At 43.5% G+C, this 20,530-nt stretch overlaps 1 protein-coding gene across 2 annotated transcripts; it reads left to right on the top strand.

Moving 5' to 3' along the window:
* The first annotated feature begins 4,959 nt into the window (after positions 1 to 4,959).
* Positions 4,960 to 20,424, top strand: LOC106612996 (uncharacterized). 2 transcript variants are annotated; one of them, XM_014214786.2, is made up of 12 exons: positions 4,963 to 5,495; positions 6,845 to 6,976; positions 7,092 to 7,466; positions 7,616 to 7,750; positions 14,919 to 15,275; positions 15,508 to 15,710; positions 18,145 to 18,249; positions 18,350 to 18,442; positions 18,530 to 18,640; positions 18,806 to 18,926; positions 19,075 to 19,371; positions 19,467 to 20,424. In XM_014214786.2, exons 1-12 carry the CDS (start codon positions 5,090 to 5,092, stop codon positions 20,324 to 20,326), a joined length of 3,195 nt encoding a protein of 1,064 aa, XP_014070261.1. In that variant the 5' UTR covers positions 4,963 to 5,089; the 3' UTR covers positions 20,327 to 20,424. The 2 variants fall into 2 exon arrangements, 1 of the variants encoding a protein (XP_014070261.1); XR_014378905.1 differs by lacking the exons at positions 18,530 to 18,640; positions 18,806 to 18,926; positions 19,075 to 19,371; positions 19,467 to 20,424 and having other exon boundaries at positions 4,960 to 5,495; positions 15,999 to 18,249.
* The last annotated feature ends 106 nt before the right edge of the window (positions 20,425 to 20,530 follow it).

The following is a 20,530-nucleotide window of genomic DNA, read 5'->3' as shown; positions in this document are numbered from 1 at the left end:
TGGAATAGTCTGCCTACCCATGTGAGAGACTCAGTCTCAACCTTCTAAGTCTTTACTGAAGACAAATCTCTTCAGTAGGTCCTATGTTTAAGTGTAGTCTGGCCCAGGGGTGTGAAGGTGAACGGAAAGGCTGGAGCAACGAACCGCCCTTGCTGTCTCTGCCTGGCCAGTTCCTCTCTTTCCACTGGGATTCTCTGCCTCTACCCCTATTACAGGGGCTGAGTCACTGGCTTACTGGTGGTCTTCCATGCCGTCCCTGGGAAGGGTGCGCCACTTGAGTGGGTTGAGTCACTGACGTGGTCTTCCTGTCTGGGTTGGCGCTCCCCCTTGGGTTGTGCCGTGGCGGAGATCTTTGTGGGCTATACTTGGCCTTGTCCCGGGATGGTAAGGTGGTGGTTGGAGATATCCCTCCAGTGGTGTGGGGGCTGTGCTTTTGCAAAGTGGGTGGGGTTATAGCCTACCTGTTTGGCCCTGTCCGGGGGTTTCATCGGATGGGGCCACAGTGTCTCCTGACCCCTCCTGTCTCAGCCTCCAGTATTTATGCTGCAGTAGTTGTGTCGGGGGGCTAGGGTCAGTCTGTCACATCTGGAGTATTTCTCTTGTATTTTTCGGTGTCCTGTGTGAATTTAAATATGTTCTCTCTAATTCTCTCTTTCTCTCTCTTTCTTTCTCTCTCTCGGAGGACCTGAGCCCTAGGACCATGCCTCAGGATTACCTGGCTTGATGACTCCTTGCTGTCCCCAGTTCACCTGGCCGTGCTGCTGCTCCAGTTCCAACTGTTCTGCCTGCAGCTATGGAACCCTGACCTGTTCACCAGATGTGCTACCTGTCCCAGACCTGCTGGAACCCTGACCTGTTCACCAGACGTGCTACCTGTCCCAGACCTGCTGTTTTCAACGCTCTAGAGACAGCAGGAGCAGTAGAGATACTCTCAAAGATCGGCTATGAAAAAGCCAACTGACACTTACTCTTGTGTTACTGACTTGTTGCACCCTCGACAACTACTATGATTATTATTATTTGACCATGCTGGTCATTTATGAACATTTGAACATCTTGGCCATGTGCTGTTATCTCCACCCGGCACAGCCATAAGAGGACTGGCCACCCCTCAGCCTGGTTCCTCTCTAGGTTTCTTCCTAGGTTTTGGCCTTTTCTAGGGAGTTTTTCCTAGCCACCGTGCTTCTACACCTGCATTGCTTGCTGTTTGGGGTTTTAGGCTGGGTTTCTGTACAGCACTTTGAGATATCAGCTGATGTAAGAAGGGCTATATAAATAAATTTGATTTGACTCTTATCGATGACGGCAAAACTGCTTTCTTCAAGATAGATGGAACAACTCATCTTGTCGTCATCCCTGAGGTTTCTTTATTACTGTTTCAGGTTTTTTTTACTTTTCTCTGCATTGCTTCAACGTCCTGTTAAATCCAAGTGCATCAAACTCTGAAGTAAATTTGGCATAGACATGCTTGTTTTTATAGGCGAGAAGCTGCTCTTGAACACTCATCTGCCCAGAGTGTTAATGCATGGACCTCCTGAGACGTTCAGCTGTATCCCGATTTTAATGTGAAAGAACCACATCAGTTGAAAGCGGTCAGAAACTGGTAAACAATATTAGCTAGCAAGTTTATTGTACAGTTTATGAAAAATGTGTACTAGATAAGTGTTTTTCAAATTCTGGCTATTACTGGCCAGTCCTTCAGATGGTTAGCAGACATTAACTTACTTAGCTAGTAGTAGTAAGCTAGTTTCTATCCAAGCAGTCTACCAAGGAAGAGGAACATGTTTTGCTAATCTCTGGTACAAAAAAGGTTGAGAAAGACTGAACTAAATTACTTACCATAAGGTTCCTGTTTTACAGGGGAATCCGGTTGAGTCGGCTCGAGCAGCACAGTAGCTGAATTTATCATCTCAGACCCTGAAGAACCTGGTTGGTGACCAAGGACCTCATCAGGTGTCCAACTGGATGAAGATCGGTCTGTGGAAGCAACAGCTCAGTTGACAGTACTCACATAATCAATATTAACTACCAAGCTTGTGGCAACAGGCCAAGTTACTGTGTAAAAAAAATGTGTACGAGAGACCGTATGAGAGAACCTACCAGAATTCTCAATTTCTAGCGGGGAATCAGATTGAGTAGACTACAAAAGCTTTGCATCTGAATTTATCACCCCAATCTCCTAAGTACTTGGTTGGTGACAGAGGTCACAATCAACAATGGCAATCCATCTTTCTCCACGATGGTTGTAACCACTCTTGTTATTGTCATCCTTGGTTTTTTTGTATTCCTGTTTCAGCTTTTTTAGTTTCTCTGCATTGCTTCAACATCCTGGTAAATCCTATGGCGGCGAGCTCTGAACCCAATTTGGCATAGACATGCTCGTTTTTATAGGAGAGAAGCTGCTTCTGGACACTACCAGCTGCCCAGAGTTAACAATGCCTGAACCTCCTAAGACGACCAGTGGCATCCAGATTCCTCTGTGAAAAAACAGCATAAGTTGAAAGCAGTCAGAAACTTGTAAACAATATTAGCTAGCACGCTAACAGTACAGTTTATGAAAAATGGGAACTAGATAAGTGTTTCAACTTCTGGCCATTACTTGCCGGTCTCTCAGATGATTAGAGCTTACAAAATCAGTTCTAATCCATTCCACAAAGGGGAGCGCCAAATCTTACCTGTCCCTGGTACAATATATATTTTTTAATTTGTACTAGATGACGTACCATAATCTTCAGAGGAAACAGTCAACTCCAACAGCCTAGAAACTGAAGTTCTCACCCCAGACCCTGAAGTTTGTGGAAGTTCATCAGGTGTCCAACTGGATAATGATTTGTCTGGAAAAGCACCAGATCAGATAAAAGCACTCACACAAACAAACAAACAACCGCCGGCTATTTCTGACCAGTGTGCTGTTAAGGTGCAATGCCAACAACCTTGTCGTAATAAAGTTCTCTATATCATTTGTTATGTAGGCAATCATGTTTAACATTTACAATTCGGTTTATTTATGTGTATTCATGGTTAACAGTTCCCTTTGTTGTTTAATGTGCCTGTATGCACTTGGGTGAGGATTGTTTTGGAGCAACTTGCACCTTTTGGTGATCTCAGGTTTCCCAGAATCAAATTATTGTGAAATTTAGTCAGCTTCCTTATTTACTTCTGGGTCCAAACGTGTTAACAATTGAGAGTTGTGTTGTGCCAAAGAGGAAGTAGTCTCCACCCTTGCAAAAGGAAACTCTCAGACAAAGCCCCACCCCTTCCGTACACTGCTTTAAACAGGGGAGAAGGACTCCCCCCTTTCATTGAAGTTCAAGGCCGACCGCGGCACTGCAGGCATTGTTTGCAGGAAAAAGGATCCCCGTTATAGCGAATAGGAAAATGCCAATCTTCGTGGTCTATCTGTAAATAGAACAAAATCAAAGACAATCATGGTACCAATAATTGCTTCTCTTACACCAGATGTATGTCTTTGAAACAATTCTCTGGATACGATTATGATCAGAGTATTTTTTTTGGTAATTATTCATAAACAAAAAATAATTGTGCCAGCACACATCCTTTTAATTTCAGTCAGTCTTGTGCGAGGTTCTACGTGGTCTATATCAGTGGTTCCCAAACTGTGGGGTGCGGGGTCCCCCCCCCCCCCCATTTTTACTCAGTCCGGCTTTCAACTTACTCTTGAAAGTTGTAATAGTAAAATGCACAAGCTGCAATTTCGAAATTGGGTAATCCATCATCAGTTTTCCTCTTGTTATGTCAGTCATGGCATACCTTTTGAGAGCTATTTAAAACTTGTCAGAAATGTTTAAGATCTGTTTGAAAAGGCTGCATGTACTTTCAGCCTGTTTTGGTGGGATGGAGTTTTGGCCTCCCTGGTGACACCATCAGGTGCTAAATTTGTTAATAGACCAATAAAAAGGGCTCCAAACTTCTATGCCAATAACAGCTAGTTTTATCCTACCCACTCAGAGCAAAATTCTTGCTTGAGAAATAGTTTTTTGCTAAGAAGGTATTTTTGTTTATTTTTGACCATTTTAATTAAACTATCACAGTGAGGTACTTAATTGTTACCCAGAAATGTTTTATTTAACTAGGCAAGTCAGTTAAGAACAAATTCTTATTTACAATGACGGCCTACCCCGGCCTAACCCAGACGATGCTGGGCCAATTGTTCACCGCCCTATGGGACTCCCAATCACGGCAGTTGTGACACAGCCTGGAATCAAACCAGGGTCTGTAGTGACACCTCTAGCACTGAGATGCAGTGCTTTAGACCGCTGCGCCACTCAGGAGCTCAATATCAAAATGTTTTGATGCTGAGATAAAAACGGCTGCATTGGACCTTTTACTTTTTTGCCGTAACCATGAGCCATTGGGAATACCAAAGAGATTGATAACTAATCCCTTTCATCTTTGGGAAAACTCTTATTTTGAAGGATTTGGGAAAAACAACGTGAGCCGGAAGTGATTTGTGATTCTTGTTTCTGACCTGGAGGCTTCAATAGGTGGGCTATCTCGGCCCACTTTTATCACAGATGAAACAATGAGACCACTATTTCACCGGATGTATAAATGTGAAGCATCCGGTTGGAGTTTCAAATCAATACCAAATATGGTAGTGAGAGGAAGCCCAGTGGCCGGCAGTGGGAGAAGATGGAAAGAGATGGATTTTGGCCGACATTCTGCTAATTTACTCATCAATTAAACATTTCATCTCAATACAGTTTTCTGTTCCCAAAACTACAATATGTTACGAACAGAGTGGACTAAGTTTGGTAAACAAAAATCGCGTTGTTTAGAAGGCGTGCAAAGGCGAATAGAGTTATTGCTCACGCGCACTTCAGAGTAGGCGTTCCCCAACGGAGATAGACAAATGAACGTGCCAATAGGATCACGTTTTCTTCTGCTTGGCTCTGCCTACCTCATTGCTTGTTCTGCCCACTATTGCTCATTTGTTCCCATTTGAAACGACAGGCTGTGGTCTATCTTGGTTTAGTTATACGCGTCTTTGCATTTATGCGAACCGTGCTAGGCAGACTATTGTGAAAAGGGTATTCTATAAACTTCTACAAATAGCAAATAAATAACCATGGAAAACAAAAAATCCCTGTCCTGTGCATGTCAATGGACACCTGAGGAGGTAGTGGCATTGTTAACACGCTGGGCAGATGGGAGTGTTCAAGAGCAGCTTCTCTCCGCAGTGAGAAACGAGAGAGTCTTTATCAAACTTAGTTCAGAGCTTGATGCCCTAGGCTTCATCAAAACATCGACACAGTGCAGGTGGAAAATAAAGAAGCTGAAACAGGAATACAAAAAAATCAAGGACGACAAAAACAAGAATGCCTCCACCTGTCTTAGAAGAAGATGGTTTGCCATCATGGATAGTGTCCTCGGTCACCAACCAAGTGGTACCTTGTTGGAGTCTGGCTTGGTAATGAATTCTCAAAATATTTTGGAGTCCACGCCTGATGCCCCACCAGAGGAGGAAGATCCCGGTAACTTAGACTAATGTCCCTTTTCCAAAGTAGGGTTTTACACCAGGCTGTATGTAAACTCTGGATTGCTAAAACTATGTATTGGCCATTGAGAAGCTTTGAAGCCACCGGTCGGCCATATTGGCACTCCCCAGTAGGAGCAGTCCTCTATAGGATTTAATGGAATTCTACAGTATTTCAATGAAAAGTTTCAAGGACAGAATTACATGTATTTACGTTTTTTTGTTTTGTTCTAGTGGACAGTAACATTAGTAATATACTTTAAGGAAAATGTTTTTATTTTATTTATTAAATCAAATTGTATTTGTCACATGCGTCGAATACAACAGGTGTAGACCTTACAGTGAAATGCTTACTTACAACTAACAATGCAGTTAAGAATAACAAATAATTAAAGAGCAAGCAGTAAATAACAATAGCGGGGCTATATACTGGTACAGAGTCAATGTGCGGGGACACCGGTGTCAAGGTAATATGTACATGTAGGTAGAGCTATTAAAGTGACGATGCATAGATGAGGGTGGGGTGGGGGGGGCAATGCAAATAGTCTGGGTTGCCATTTGATTATTATTTGCATGCTTAGCGCACAATCTAATTTAAAAGTATGCATTAAGGTGTCTAATTAAATCCATGTGGCAAAAACGAATGTAGACAAATGCATTTTTGTAGCTTCCAAAATATTACTTTACTATGTGGAGGAGTGCCAACGGTGGCTTCAACACAGCGCCCACACACACAAGACCAGTTATAGTGGTATATATATATAAACCATTGGTTTACACTGTCACTTGGCCTGTATTTCCACCCCTGGAGGCCAGGCAAAAAAGTATTGGGCCATGGCCTATTTTTCATCATGCCAACACCAATGTGACTTTCCATGCGTTTCCCCACAGTGGAGGCTGGTGGGAGAACGGGCTGATTGGAATGGCTGTGATTTCCATATGTTTGATACCATTCCAGCCATTACTCCTCCCACCAGCCTCCACTGGTTTCCCAGTGTTATAAACTAAGTAACAATAGGAAATGGTGAATGGTGTTTCCATAGCTAAATCTACTTGCAAGTGTAGGTTAACACTGCGTATGTTAGCAATATATAGCTCGGCCCAGGGTTTTGTGGTGCAGTCCGTTAGGTGCTCGCATCTGCACCGTAAAAGCCATGATGCAGCTCTCTTCTTTCCCGCTACATTGGCAGCAGCAGTGGGAATGAAACAGCTTGTGCCACAGGCTAAGCCCAGGCCTCTGGGCAGAGGCAGTACAGTACAAAGCTCTCACATACCATGTTACACAATCTTTGCTAGTTATTATGTCCCTGTTTGTGTGAGTACTCATGTTATCTGGTGCTTCCACAGACAAGTCACCATCCAGTTGGATGCCTGATGAGGTCCACAGTCTCTTTAGTCACCGTTCAGGGTCTGGCGGGATAAATTCAGCTTCTAGGCTGTTGGAGTCGGCTGATTCCCCACAAAAAGCTGAAGATTATGGTAAGCTCAAACACTGATCCATTACATTTTTAGTAGGCCTAAATGGCCTATGACCTTACTGGATAACATTTTCTGTGTTTTCTTGTGTCCTTCAACTGATCTGGTGCATTCACAGATGAATCTCCATTCCGCTGGACGCCTGAGGAGGTAGTGGCATTGTTAACACTCTGGGCAGATGGGAGTGTTCAGGAGCAGCTTCTCTCATCAGTGAGAAACGAGAGAGTCTTTACCAAACTTAGTTCAGAGCTCGCTGCCCTGGGATTTAACAGGTCATCAAAGAGGTGCAGAGAGAAAATAAAAAAGCTGAAACAAGAGTATCATAAAATCAAGGACAACAATAAGAAGAGGAGCTACAACTGCCGTAGAGAAAGATGGTTTGCCATCATGGATAGTGTCCTCCGTCACCAACGAAGTACTTTGGTAATAGATTCAGATGGAAATATTTTGGAGTCAACTCAACCTGATTCCCCACAAGAAGTCAAAGATTCTGGTAAGTTAAGCTGCCTAGTACAGCATCAACACTAGTGACATTTTTAAAACACTAAATTGGCATGCGACTGGAAGCTCGGAAGTTAATATTGTCTTTGCTAGTTATGTCCCTGTTTGTGTGAATACTCATGTTATCTGTTGCTTCCCCAGACAAATCTCCATCCAGTTGGACACCTGAGGTCCATGGTTTCCTTGGTCACCGACTAGGAACCTCAGCTACTATGATAAATTCACCTACTATGCTGTTGGAGTCGACTGATTCACCTCTCGAAGCAGAACATTATGGTAAGTCATCTAGTGATGTCTTTCTGAACCTTTTTTACGGACTCAATGTCTGCTAACCATCTGAGGGACCAGACAGTAAAATAGTCAGAATGAGAAACAAACAACAAAAACAGAAACGCAACATGTAAAGTGTTGGTCCCATGTTTCATGAGCTGAAATAAAAGATCCCAGAAATGTTCCATATGCACAAAAAGCTTATTTCTCTCAAATTTGATCAACAAACTTGTTTGCCAAGATTTTCCACACACCTGACAGGTGTGGCATATCAATAAGCTGATTAAACAGCATGGTCGTTGCACAGGTGCACCTTGTGCTGGGGACAATAAAATGCACCGTTTTGTGCTGGGGACAATGGCCACTCTAAAATGTGCAGTTTTCAAATAAAATGTTATTTGTCACATACACATTAAGCAAATGTTATTGCAGGTGTAGCGAAATGCTTGTGTTCCTAGCTCCAACAGTGCAGTAGTATCTAACAATTCACAACAATACACACAAGTAAAAGGATGGAATTAAGAAATACATTTAGATTTATTTAACATTTGTTTTGGTTACTACATGATTCCATATGTGTTATTTCATCGTTTTGATGTCTTCACTATTATTCTACAATGTAGAAAACAGTAGAAATACCCTTGAATGAGTAGGTGTGTCCAAACTATTGACTGGTACTGTATATTTGAGATTCTTCAAAGTACCCACCCTTTGCCTTGATGACAGCTTTGCACACTCTTGGAATTCTCTCAACCAGCTTCACCTGAAATGCTTTTCCAACAGTCTTGAAGGAGTTCCCACATATGCTGAACACTTGTTGGCTGCATTTCCTTCACTCTGTGGTCGCACTCATCCCAAACCATCTCAATTGGGTTGAGGTCGGGTGATTGTGGAGGCCAAGTCATCTGATGCAGCACTCCATCACTCTCCTTCTTGGTCAAATAGCCCTTACACAGCCTGGAGGTGTGTTGGGTCATTGTCCTGTTGAAAAACAAATGATAGTCCCACTAAGCCCAAACCAGATGGGATGGCATATCGCTGCAGAATGCTGTTGGTTAAGTGTGCTTTGAACTATAAATAAATCAGTGTCACAAGCAAAGCACCATCACACCACCTCCATGCTTCACGGTGGGAACCACACATGCGGAGATCATCCATTCACCTACTCTGCGTCTCACAAAGACATGGCGGTAGGAACTAAAAATCTCAAATTTCAACTCATCAGACCAAAGGACAGATTTCCACTGGTCTAATGCCCATTGCTCGTGTTTCGTGGCCCAAGCAAGTGTCTTCTTCTTATTGGTGTCCTTCAGTAGTGGTTTCTTTGCAGCAATTTGACAATGAAGGCCTGATTCACGCAGTCTCCTCTGAACAGTTGATGTTAAGATGTCTGTTACTTGAACTTATTTGGGCTGCAATTTCTGAGGCAGGTAAATCGAATGAACGTGTCCTCTGCAGGAGAGGTGACTCTGGGTATTCCTTTACTGTGGCGGTCCTCATGAGAGCCAGTTTCATCATAGCGCTTGATGGTTTTTGCGACTGCACTTGAAGAAACTTTCAAAGTTGTTAAAATTCTCCAGATCGACTGACCTAAAGTAATGGACTGCCATTTCTCTTTGCTTATTTGAGCTGTTCTTGCAATAATATGGACTTGGTCTTTTACCAAATATGGCTGTCTTCTGAAAACCACCCCTATCTTGTCCCAACACAACTGATTGGCTCAAACTCATTAAGTAAAGAAATTCCACAAATTAACTTAACAAGGCACCTGTTAATTAAAATGCATTCCAGGTGACTACCTCATGAAGCTGGTTGAAAGAATGCCAAGTGTGTGCAAGGCAAAGGGTGGCTACTTTGAAGAATCTAAAACATGTATTTTTTATTTGTTTAACACTTCTTTCTTCTTACATGATTCCAAATGTGTTATTTCATAGTTTGGATGTCTTCACTATTGTACAATGTAGAAAATAGGAAAAATAATAAAATCCTTTAGTATGTATGCCCAAACCTTTGACTGGTACTGTAAATATTAGATAGAGCAATGTCGGAGTGGCATTGACTAAAATACAGTGCAATAGAATACAGTATATACATATGAGATTAGTAAAGCAGCATGTAAACATTATTTAAACATTACTAAAGTGACCAGTGATTCTATGTATATAGGGCAGCAGCCTCTAAGGTGCAGGGTTGAGTAACCGGGTGGTAGCTGGCTAGTGATGGCAATTTTCTTTTTTTAAACCTTTTATTTAACTAGGCAAGTCAGTTAAGAACAAATAATGACGGCCTAGGAACACTGGGTAAACTGCCTTCTTCAGGGGCAGAAAGACATTTGTACCTTGTCAGCTCGGGGATTTGAACTTGCAACCTTTCGGTTACTAGCCCAACGCTCTAACCACTGGACTATCCTGCAGCCCCGTTTAACAGTGATGGCCTCGAGATAGAAGCTGTTTTTCAGTCCCAGCTTTGATGCACCTGTACTTACCTGGCTTTCTGGATGATAGTGGGGTTAACAGGCCGTGGCTCGGGTGGTTGATGTCCTTTGAGCTTTTTGGCCTTCCTGTGACATCGGGTGCTGTAGGTGTTCTGAAGGGCAGGTAGTTTGCCCCCGGTGATGCGGTGGGCAGACCGTACCACCCTCTGGAGAGTTCTGCGGTTGCGGGCGGTGCAGTTGCCATACCACGCGGTGATACAGACAGGCTCAATTGTGCATCTATAAAAGTTTGAGGGAACTTCTTCAGCCTCCTGAGATTGAAGAGGCGCTGTTGCTCCTTCTTCACCTTATTGTCTATATGGGTGGACCATTACAGATCGTCAGTGATGTGTACGCCGAGGAACTTGAAGCTTTCCACCTTCTCCACTGCGGTCCCGTCGATGTGGATAAGGGCGTGCGCCCTCTGCTGTTTCATGAAGTTCCACGATCAGCTCCTTTGTTTTGTTGACGTTGAGTGAAAGGTTATTTTCCTGGCACCACTCTCCCAGAGCTCGCATCTCCTCCCTGTAGGTTGTCTCGTCATTGTTGGTAATTAGGCCTACGACTGTGTCGTCTGCAAACTTGATGATTGAGTTGGAGGCGTGCATGGCCACGCAGTCATGGGTGAACAGGGAGTACAAGAGGGGGCTGAGCAAGCACCCCTGTGGGGCACCTGTATTGAGGATCAGCGAAGTGGAGGTGTCGTTTTCTACTTTCACCACCTGGGGGCGGCCCGTCAGGAAATCCAGGACCCAGTTGCACAGGGCGGGGTTCAGACCCAGGGCCCCGAGCTTAATGATGAGCTTGGACGGTACTATGGTGTTGAATGCTGAGCTATAGTCAATGAACAGCTTTCTAACATAGGGGATAGGGCGATGGCAATCGCATTGTCTGTGGATCTATTGGGGCGGTAAGCAAATTGAAGTGGATCTAAGGTGTAAGGTAGAGGTGATATGATCCTTAACTAGCCTCTCAAAGCACTTCATGATGACAGACGTGAGTGTTACAGGGCGATAGTAATTTAGTTCAGTTTGCTTTCTTGGGTACAGGAACAATGGTGGACATCTTGAAGCAAGTAGGGACAGCAGACCGGGAAAGGGAGAGATTGAATATGTACGTAAACACACCAGCCAGCTGGTCTGCGCATGCTTTGAGAAGGAGAGCCACAGTCCTTGGTAGCGGGCCACGTCGGTGCCACTGTGTTATCATCAAAGCGGTCGAAGGTGTTTACCTTGTCCGGAAGCAAGACGGTGTGGCTGGTTTTCCCTTTGTAGTCCGTGCTTGTCTGTAGACCATGCCACATACATCTTGTGTCTGAGCCATTGAATTGGGACTCCAGTTTGTCTCTGTACTGACATGTTTGATTGCCTTCTGGAGGAAATAACGACACTGTTTGTATTCTGCCATATTCCCAGTCACCTTGCCATGGTTAAATGTGGTGGTTCGCACTTTCAGTTTTGCACGAATGCTGCCATCTATCCACGGTTTCTGGTTTGGGTAGGTTTTAATAGTCACAGTGGGTACAACATCCCCTATACACTTCCTGATGAACTCAGTCACCATGTCCGTGTATACGTCAATGTTATTCTCAGAGGCTACCCGGAACATATCTCAATCCGATGATCAAAACAATCTTGAAGCATGGATTCCGATTGGTCAGACCAGCGTTGAATAGACCTTAGCACGGGTACTTCCTGTTTGACTTTCTGCCTATAAGAAGGCAGGAGCAAAATGGAGTCGTGATCAGATTTGCCGAAGGGAGCTCGGGGGAGGGGCTTGAAGGCATTTTTAAAGTTGAGTAGCAGTGGTTCAATGTTTTTCCAGAGCGAGTCCTTCAGTCAATGTGTTGGTAGAACTTCGGTAGTGTTTTCCTCAAATTTGCTTTGTTAAAATCCCCAGCTACAATAAATGTGGCCTCAAGGTATATGGTTTCCAGTTTGCATAAAGTCCAGTGAAGTTTTTTGAGGGCCGTCGTGGTATCGGCTTGAGGGGGGATATATGCGGCCGAGACTAACCGAAGAGAATTCTCTTGGGAAGAAATACGGTCGGCATTTGATTGAGGTATTCTAGGTCGGGTGAACAAAAGGAGTGTGTATGTTATCACAATCGCATAATGAGTAGTTAATCATAAAACACAACCACACCACCCCACCTTTCTTTGTCCCGGACAGTTCTTTATTCATGTCTGCGCGATGTACTGAGAACCCAGCTGGCTGTATGGATGGGGACAGTATATCCCGAGAGAGCCATGTTTCTGTGAAACAGAGTATGTTACAATCCCTGATGTCTCTCTGGAAGGAGATCCTCGCCCTATGCTTGTCTACTTTATTGTCCAGAGACTGAACATTAGTGAGTAATATACTCGGAACCTGTGGATGGTGTGCACGCCTACTCAGTCGGACTAGAAGTCCACTCCAAATATCTCTTCTCGGCCGGCGGTGTTTTGAAGCAGCCTCTGGGAATAAGTTCAATTGCCCTGGGGGGTACGAACAAAGGATTCAATTCTGGAAAGTCTTAGGAGCTAGAAGCAGAGCTGCCATATCTGTCGGTGCCATTTTTTTGTCACACAACACAATGCCACAGACGTCTCAAGTTTTGAGGGAGCGCACAATTGGCATGCTGACTGCAGGAATGTCCACCAGAGCATTTAATGTTAATTTCTCTACCATAAGCCACCTCCAACTTAGCTTTAGAGAATTTGACAGTACATCCAACCAGCCTCACAACCGCAGCCCATGTGTATGGCTTCCTGTGAGTCAGTGGTTTGCTGATGTCAATGTTGTGAACAGAGTGTCCCATGGTGGCAGACAACAAACCCAATTGCATTTTATCGATAGCAATTTGAATGCACAAAAATACCGCAACGAGATCCTGAGGGTTGTTTTTTTTTTTATTATCTGTGACCAACAGATCCATATCTGTATTCCCATTCATGTGAAATACAGTTGAAGTCGGAAGTTTACATATACCTTTGCCAAATACATTTAAACTCAGTTTTTCACAATTCCTGACATTTAATCCTAGTAAAAATTCACTGTCTTAGGTCAGTTAGGAACCACCACTTTATTTTAAGAATGTGAAATGTCAGAATAGTAGAGAGAATAATTTTTCAGCTTTTATTTCTTTCATCACATTCCCAGTAGGTCAGAAGTTTACATACACTCAATTAGTATTTCATAGTGTTGCCTTTTAAATTGTTTCACTTGAGTCAAACGTTTCAGCTAGCCTTCCACAAGCTTCCCACAATGAGTTGGGTGAATGTTGGCCCATTCCTCCTGACAGAGCTGGTGTAACTGAGTCAGGTTTGTAGGCCTCCTTGCTCACACACGCTTTTTCAGTTCTGCCCACAAATTTTCTATGGGATTGAGGTCAGGGCTTTGATGGCCACTCCAATTCTTTGACTTTGTTGTCCGTAAGCCATTTTTCCACAACTTTGGAAGTATGCTTGGGGTCCATGTCCATCTGGAAGACCCATTTCCGACCAAGCTTTAACTTCCTGACTGATGTCTTGAGATGTTGCTTCAATATATCCACATCATTTTCCTGCCTCTTGATGCCATCTATTTTGTGAAGTGCACCAGTCCCTCTTGCAGCAAAACACCCCCACAACATGATGCTGCCACCCCTGTGCTTCACGATTGGGATGGTGTTCTTCGGCTTGCAAGCATCCCCCTTCTTCTCCAAACATAACGATGGTCATTATGGCCAAACAGTTCTATTTTTGTTTCATCAGACCAGAGGACATTTCTCCAAAAAGTATGATCTTTGTCCTCATGAGCAGTGGCTTCTTCCTTGCTGAGCAGCCTTTCAGGTTATGTCAATATAGGACTCATTTTACTGTGGATATAGATACTTTTGTACCTGTATCCTGCAGCATCTTCACAAGGTCCTTTGCTTTTGTTCTGGGATTGATTTGCACTTTTCGCACTAAATTACGTTCATCTCTAGAAGACAGAACACGTCTCCTTCCTGAGCGGTATGACAGCTGTGTGGTTCCATGCTGTTTTTACTTGTGTACAATTGTATGTACAGATGAACGTGGTACCTTGAGGTGTTTGTAAATTGCTCCCAAGGATGAACCAGACTTGTGGAGGTCTACAACTTATTTTCTGGGGTCTTGGCTGATTTTAGATTTTTCCATGATGTCAAGCAAAGTGGGACTGAGTTTGAAGGTAGGCCTTGAAATACATCCACAGGTACATCTCCAATTGACTCAAATGATGTCAATTAGCCTATCAGAAGCTTCTAAAGCCATGACATCATTTTCTGGAATTTTCCAAGCTGTTTAAAGGCACAGTCAAATTTGTGTATGTAAACTTCTGACCCACTGGAATTGTGATACAGTGAAATAATCTGTCAGTAAACAATTGTTGGAAAAATACTTGTCATGCACAAAGTAGATGTCCTAACCGACTTGCCAAAACTATAGTTTAAGACCCTTTTGGAGTGGTTGAAAAACGATTTTTAATGACTCCAACCTAAGTGTATGTGAACTTCCTACTTCAACTGTACATAGATTAGGGCCTAATGAATTTATTTCAATTGACTGATTTCCTCATATGACTTGTAACTCTTTGAAATTGTTGAATGTTTTGTTTATTTTTGTTCAGTATAGTACACATTTTTGGAAAACTGTTTAAACTTGCTAGGTAATATTGTTTGCCAGTTTAAGTGCTTTTAACAGATCTGGTGCATTCACAGATGAATCTCGAGCCAGCTGGTCACCTGAGGAGGTCCATGCGTTGTTAACACTCTGGGCAGATGGGAGTGTTCAGGAGCAGCTTCTCTCCACAGTGAGAAACAAGAGAGTCTTTACCAAACTAAGTTCCGAGCTCGCTGCCCTCGGATCTACGAAGACGTCTAAGCAGTGCAGAGAGAAAATAAAAAAGCTGAAACAGGAATACAAAAAAATCAAGAACGACACAAGCAAAAATAGTTCCAATAGTCATGGAACAAGATGGTTTGCCATCATGGATGCTGTCCTCAGTCAGCGAACAAGAACTTCAATGCTTTTGGAGTCGACTCAGCTTAAGTCCTTGCCAGAGGCAGAAGACTCTGGTAAATTAAGTTGTACTATACATTCTCAAAATGTTAACTTGGCCCCTATGTTGTTTGTGTGAGTGCTTTTAAAATGGTGCCTAGTTTCATAGATATTCACTGAAGCTGGCTAGTATCCCAAACCCTAGCTAAAGACATTTTTAGATCTAACCTATACAATATTGTAGGTTAAAACTGTCCTAGGATTGTATTATTATGTAATACATATTCTTGTTTGTGTTTCCCACTGTAGGTCCCTGTTTAACTCTCTCCTCCCTACGTCTCCTTGCTCCACCATTACGCCTGATGTCAGCATTCTTGTGGCAAGTGGCTCAGCAGCATACTGTAAAGCATTTTGGGAAACTGGAGGAGTTTGTAATTTTGGTGACAGAGGTGGTTCCAGAGCTGCTGAGTTCCAGGCAGAGGACCCAACTCCTCCTGGGTCTGAGAGCAACGGTGAGAGATGTGCAGAGGATTCCGATAAAACTATGGGCAGCAACTATTCACAAATATAAAAGCAACATGCAACAATTTCTAAGATTTTACTGAGTTAGTTCATATAAGGAAATCAGTCAATTGAAATAAATTAGGGCCTAATCTATGGATTTCACATGACTAAGAATACAGATGTGTTTGTTGGTCACATGTACCTTTAAAAAAAGGTAGGGGCGTGGATCAGAAAACCAGTCAGTATCTGGTGTGACCACCATTTGCCTCATTAAGCACGACACATCTCTTTCGCAGCGTGGATCAGACTGTTGATTGTGGAACGTTGGCCCACTCCTCTTCAATGGCTGTGTGAAGTTGCTGGATATTGGCGGGAACTGGAACACGCTGTCGTACATGTTGATCCAGGGCATCCCAACATGCTCAATGGGTGACATGTCTGTTGAGTATGCAGGCCATGGAAGAACTGGGACATTTTCAGCTTCCAGGAATTGTGTACAGATCCTTGCAGCATGGGGCCGGGCATTATCATGCTGAAACATGAGGTGATGGCTGCAGATAAATGGCATGACAATGGACCTCAGGATATTGTCACGGTATCTCATTGCATTCAAATTGCCATCGATTAAAATGCAATTGTATTCATTGTCCGTAGCTTATGCCTGCCCATACCATAACCCCACCGCCACCATGGGGCACTCTGTTCACAACATTGACATCAGTAAACAGTTCACCCACAGAACGCCGTACACACTGTCTGCCATCTGCCCGGTATAGTAGAAACTGGGATTCATCTGTGAAGAGCACACTTCTCCAGCATGCCAGTGGCCATTGAAGGTGAGCATTTGCCCACTGAAGTCGGATACGACGCCGATCTGCAGTCACGTCAAGACTGGTGAGGAAGCAGATGAGCTTCCCTGAGACAGATTGACAGTTTGTGCAGAATTTCTCTGGTTGTGCAAACAAATCAGCTGTCTGGGTAGCTGGTCTCTAAAATGACCAGCCACAGTCAACATGCCAATTTCACACTCCCTCAACTTGAGACATCTGTGGCATTGTGTTGTGCGACAAAATGGTGCGTTTTATTGTCCCCAGCACAAGGTGCACCTGTGTAACAATCACGCCGTTTAATCAGCTTCTTGATATGGCACACCTGTCAGGTGGAGGGGTTATCTTGGCAAAGGAGAAATGCTCACTAACAGGGATGTAACAAATTGGTGCACATTTGAGAGAAACAAGCTTTTTGTGCATATGGAACATTTCTGGGATCTTTTATTTCAGCTCATGCAAAATGGGAGCAAAACTTTACGTTTATATTTTTGTTCAGTGTACAGTCGTGGCCAAAGGTTTTGAGAATGACACAAATATTAATTTTCAAAGTCTGCTGCCTCAGTTTGTATGATGGCAATTTGCATATACTCCAGAATGTTATGATCGGGGCACCACCAGTACAGAGCTTGCTCAGGAATGGCAGCAGGCAGGTGTGAGTGCATCTGCACGCACAGTGAGGCGAAGACTTTGAGGATGGCCTGGTGTCAACAAGGGCAGCAAAGAAGCCATTTCTCTCAAGGAAAAACATCAGGGACAGACTGATATTCTGCAAGAGGTACAGGGATTGGACTGCTGAGGACTGGGGTAAAGTAATTTTCTCTGAATCCCCTTTCCGATTGTTTGGGGCATCCAGGAAAAAAGCTTGTCCGGAGAAGACGAGGTGAGCGCTACCATCAGTCCTGTGTCATGCCAACAGTAAAGCATCCTGAGACCATTCATGTGTGGGGTTGCTTCTCAGCCAAGGGAGTGGGCTCACTCACAATTTTGCCTAAGAACACAGCCATGAATAAAGAATGGTACCAACACATCCTCCGAGAGCAACTTCTCCCAACCATCCAGGAACAGTTTGCTGACAAACAATGCCTTTTCCAGCATGATGGAGCACCTTGCCATAAGGCAAAAGTGATAACTAAGTGGCTCGGAACAAAACATCGATATTGTGGGTCCATGGCCAGGAAACTCCCCAGACCTTAATCCCATTGAGAACTTGTGGTCAATCCTCAAGAGGCAGGTGGACAAACAAAAACCCACAAATTCTGACAAACTCCAAGCATTGATTATGCAAGAATGGGCTGCCATCAGTCAGGATGTGGCCCAGAAGTTAATTGACAGCATGCCAGGGCAGATTGCAGAGGTCTTGAAAAAGAAGGGTCAACACTGCAAATTTTGACTCTTTGCATCAACTTCATGTAATTGTCAATAAAAGCCTTTGACACTTATGAAATGCTTGTAATTAAACTTCAGTATTCCATAGTAACATCTGACAAAAATATCTAAAGACACTGAAGCAGCAAACTTTGTGGAAATTAATATTTGTGTCATTCTCAAAACATCTGACTACGACTGTAGTATGTTTTCCCCTGGTGCTACCTCACTTCGACCTCTTTTTCAGCTGGTTCTAGAGTTATGTCGTAATGAGTGCACAGCTGACCTCGTGACCATCCAGCCTCACCTGGATAAAATCCGTTCTTTGACAGAATTCTCTGTACACAAAGAGGTAAGTTAACTTATTTTGGCAGCATTTTGAAGCATTTTTTTTTTTTTCAGCCCACATGTTGAGTTCATGTCCGATGTCATTTGTTTATGCTTACTGACAGAGTAATGATAAGTTGGAGGCTACAGAGTTTAACTTTGTGGAATTGGTCCAAACCCTGCTGGAAGACCCTTCCGAGAGGGAGCACTTCTTTCAGGTAAGAGATATTTCTGGTTTGTGACTTGCAGGTGCCTATTGCTTGTATCAGCATTGGCACAGGACTTTGTCATTATCTATTTTTCAGGTGGTGTTCCCAGTACATTACGGCCCTCGGTATGACACAGCACTGCGGGTACTGGTGTGGGAGTTCCTCTCCAGACTGGAGGAGCTGCTACCTGTACCAGACTTCACACAGGTACAGAATAAAGCATCACAGTATAAGTTTGATCCTTTTAGTCTAAACTAGGTTTTAAGCTTACAAAGATGGCCGGAGTACAACTGAATGGAATATACTCCATGTGTATATAATATCAGTTGTCTGGCATACTGTATTTTAACACTAAATTCCCCTGCTCCTCAGACTGAAGCATGGCTCGGTGCAGGCCCCTCTGTCTTGGAGGAATGTGGACACGCCATATTTGACACTGAAGAGCTGAAGACACTTCTTCAGCACCATCAGCATCATGGAAACCTGAAAAAGAGTAAGTCTCCATCCAGAGCAAACCAAACTCCTGTCATTTGAACTTGATAATGCAGGTGTCAGTGGCAATCATCTTAGCTGTAATGGTAAGAGAAAGGAAAACGCTGCTGAAAAAATATAGCAAGAGTAACGTGTGCTGTCTTTCGTAGGTTATTTCTCTTACTACACTGCAGATACCATCCTATCCACACTGTCCCTCCCTCCAACAATAAGAGTTGTCATTGGCTCTGAGCAGCCCAGCTCTGACAAAACGAGAGATGAAGAGAGAGGACAACCTAATGGGGACAGAGAGGAGGAGGAAATGGAAGAAAGACAGAGTGAAGAGGACTGGGAAGATGAAGACTGCAATGAAATAAGTTATATAAGGCAGGATTTGGAGCAACAGGAGCAGATGGGCATTTCAACGGCAGAGACGTCTGCTCTGTGTATCCCAGTGCCCAGTAACGGTAAGGGGATTCAGGAATTTAAACACTGATCTCATGTTAACAAATTATTGATAACATCTGTTTTACAATCTACATTCCTGATCTTGTCATTACAGGATTTAATGATGACATGTCATCCCGCATCCTTGCCTGCTCCCTATGCCCATTCAATCACATTGAAATTGCAAAACTCCACCAGCACATCAGGATTAGGCATCGAGGAGAGGACCGGAAGCTTTTATGTTCTAAGGAATCTGGGACTTATCACCCCTTTCCCTCAAGCAGCACTAAAAGAATCCCCTATGCACCTATAACCAAGACTCACAAATGCACTCATTGTGGTAAAGTTTTCAAATGCTCCAAAACCCTGAAAGTACATATAGGAATTCACACATTGCCATTCCATTGTAACCAGTGCGAGAAAAGATTTTCTTCCAGGTGTGGTCTGAAAAAACATCAGCGAGTTCACACAGGGGAAAGACCATTCAAATGCTCTCACTGTGACCGAAAATTCATGTGTGCAGGTTCACTCAAATGGCATGTGCGCACACACACTGGGGAGCGTCCCTACTGTTGCACTATTTGTGGGAAAACATCTGTCCAACATCTAGCAAGACACATGCGGATGCATGCAGGGGAGAAAAACTATTTATGTAGCATCTGTGGTAAGGCATTCCTTAGCTCAGGAGAACTAAGGCTGCATACACGATCGCACACAGGAGAATGTCCCTACACCTGTAAACACTGTGGAAAGGGCTTCAAAGCATCATGCCATCTAACACTTCATATGCGATCTCACACAGGAGAGCGTCCATACCCCTGCACCCTGTGCACAAAACGTTTTACTACGGCAAGAGGCCTTAAAAGACACACGCTTACTCACACTGGCGAAAAACCTCACCAGTGCTACAAGTGTGGGAAGAGATTTTCTGTAAGGGGAAATCTGAATACACATCTTAAAAGTCATAGATTTTAGGATGGGATTCTGCAGGAGCAGTCTCGTAGAATTGACTTTATTGAAATAAAATAATTACAATTTCATTAAATACTGAACAAGTTTTACAAGTATTGTGATTAACGATTCCCTGTGCATTTTGTTTTGAACCTACAACCTGTAAACAATGAGGGGTTTATCAATATCCTGCCCATAATCACACTATACTGTTAATATGCTGAGTCC

Source organism: Salmo salar, chromosome 09 (genome assembly GCF_965601325.2).
Source record: "Salmo salar chromosome 09, fSalSal1, whole genome shotgun sequence".
Lineage (NCBI taxonomy): Eukaryota > Metazoa > Chordata > Actinopteri > Salmoniformes > Salmonidae > Salmo > Salmo salar.
This window is presented reverse-complemented; position numbering and strand designations above follow the sequence as displayed.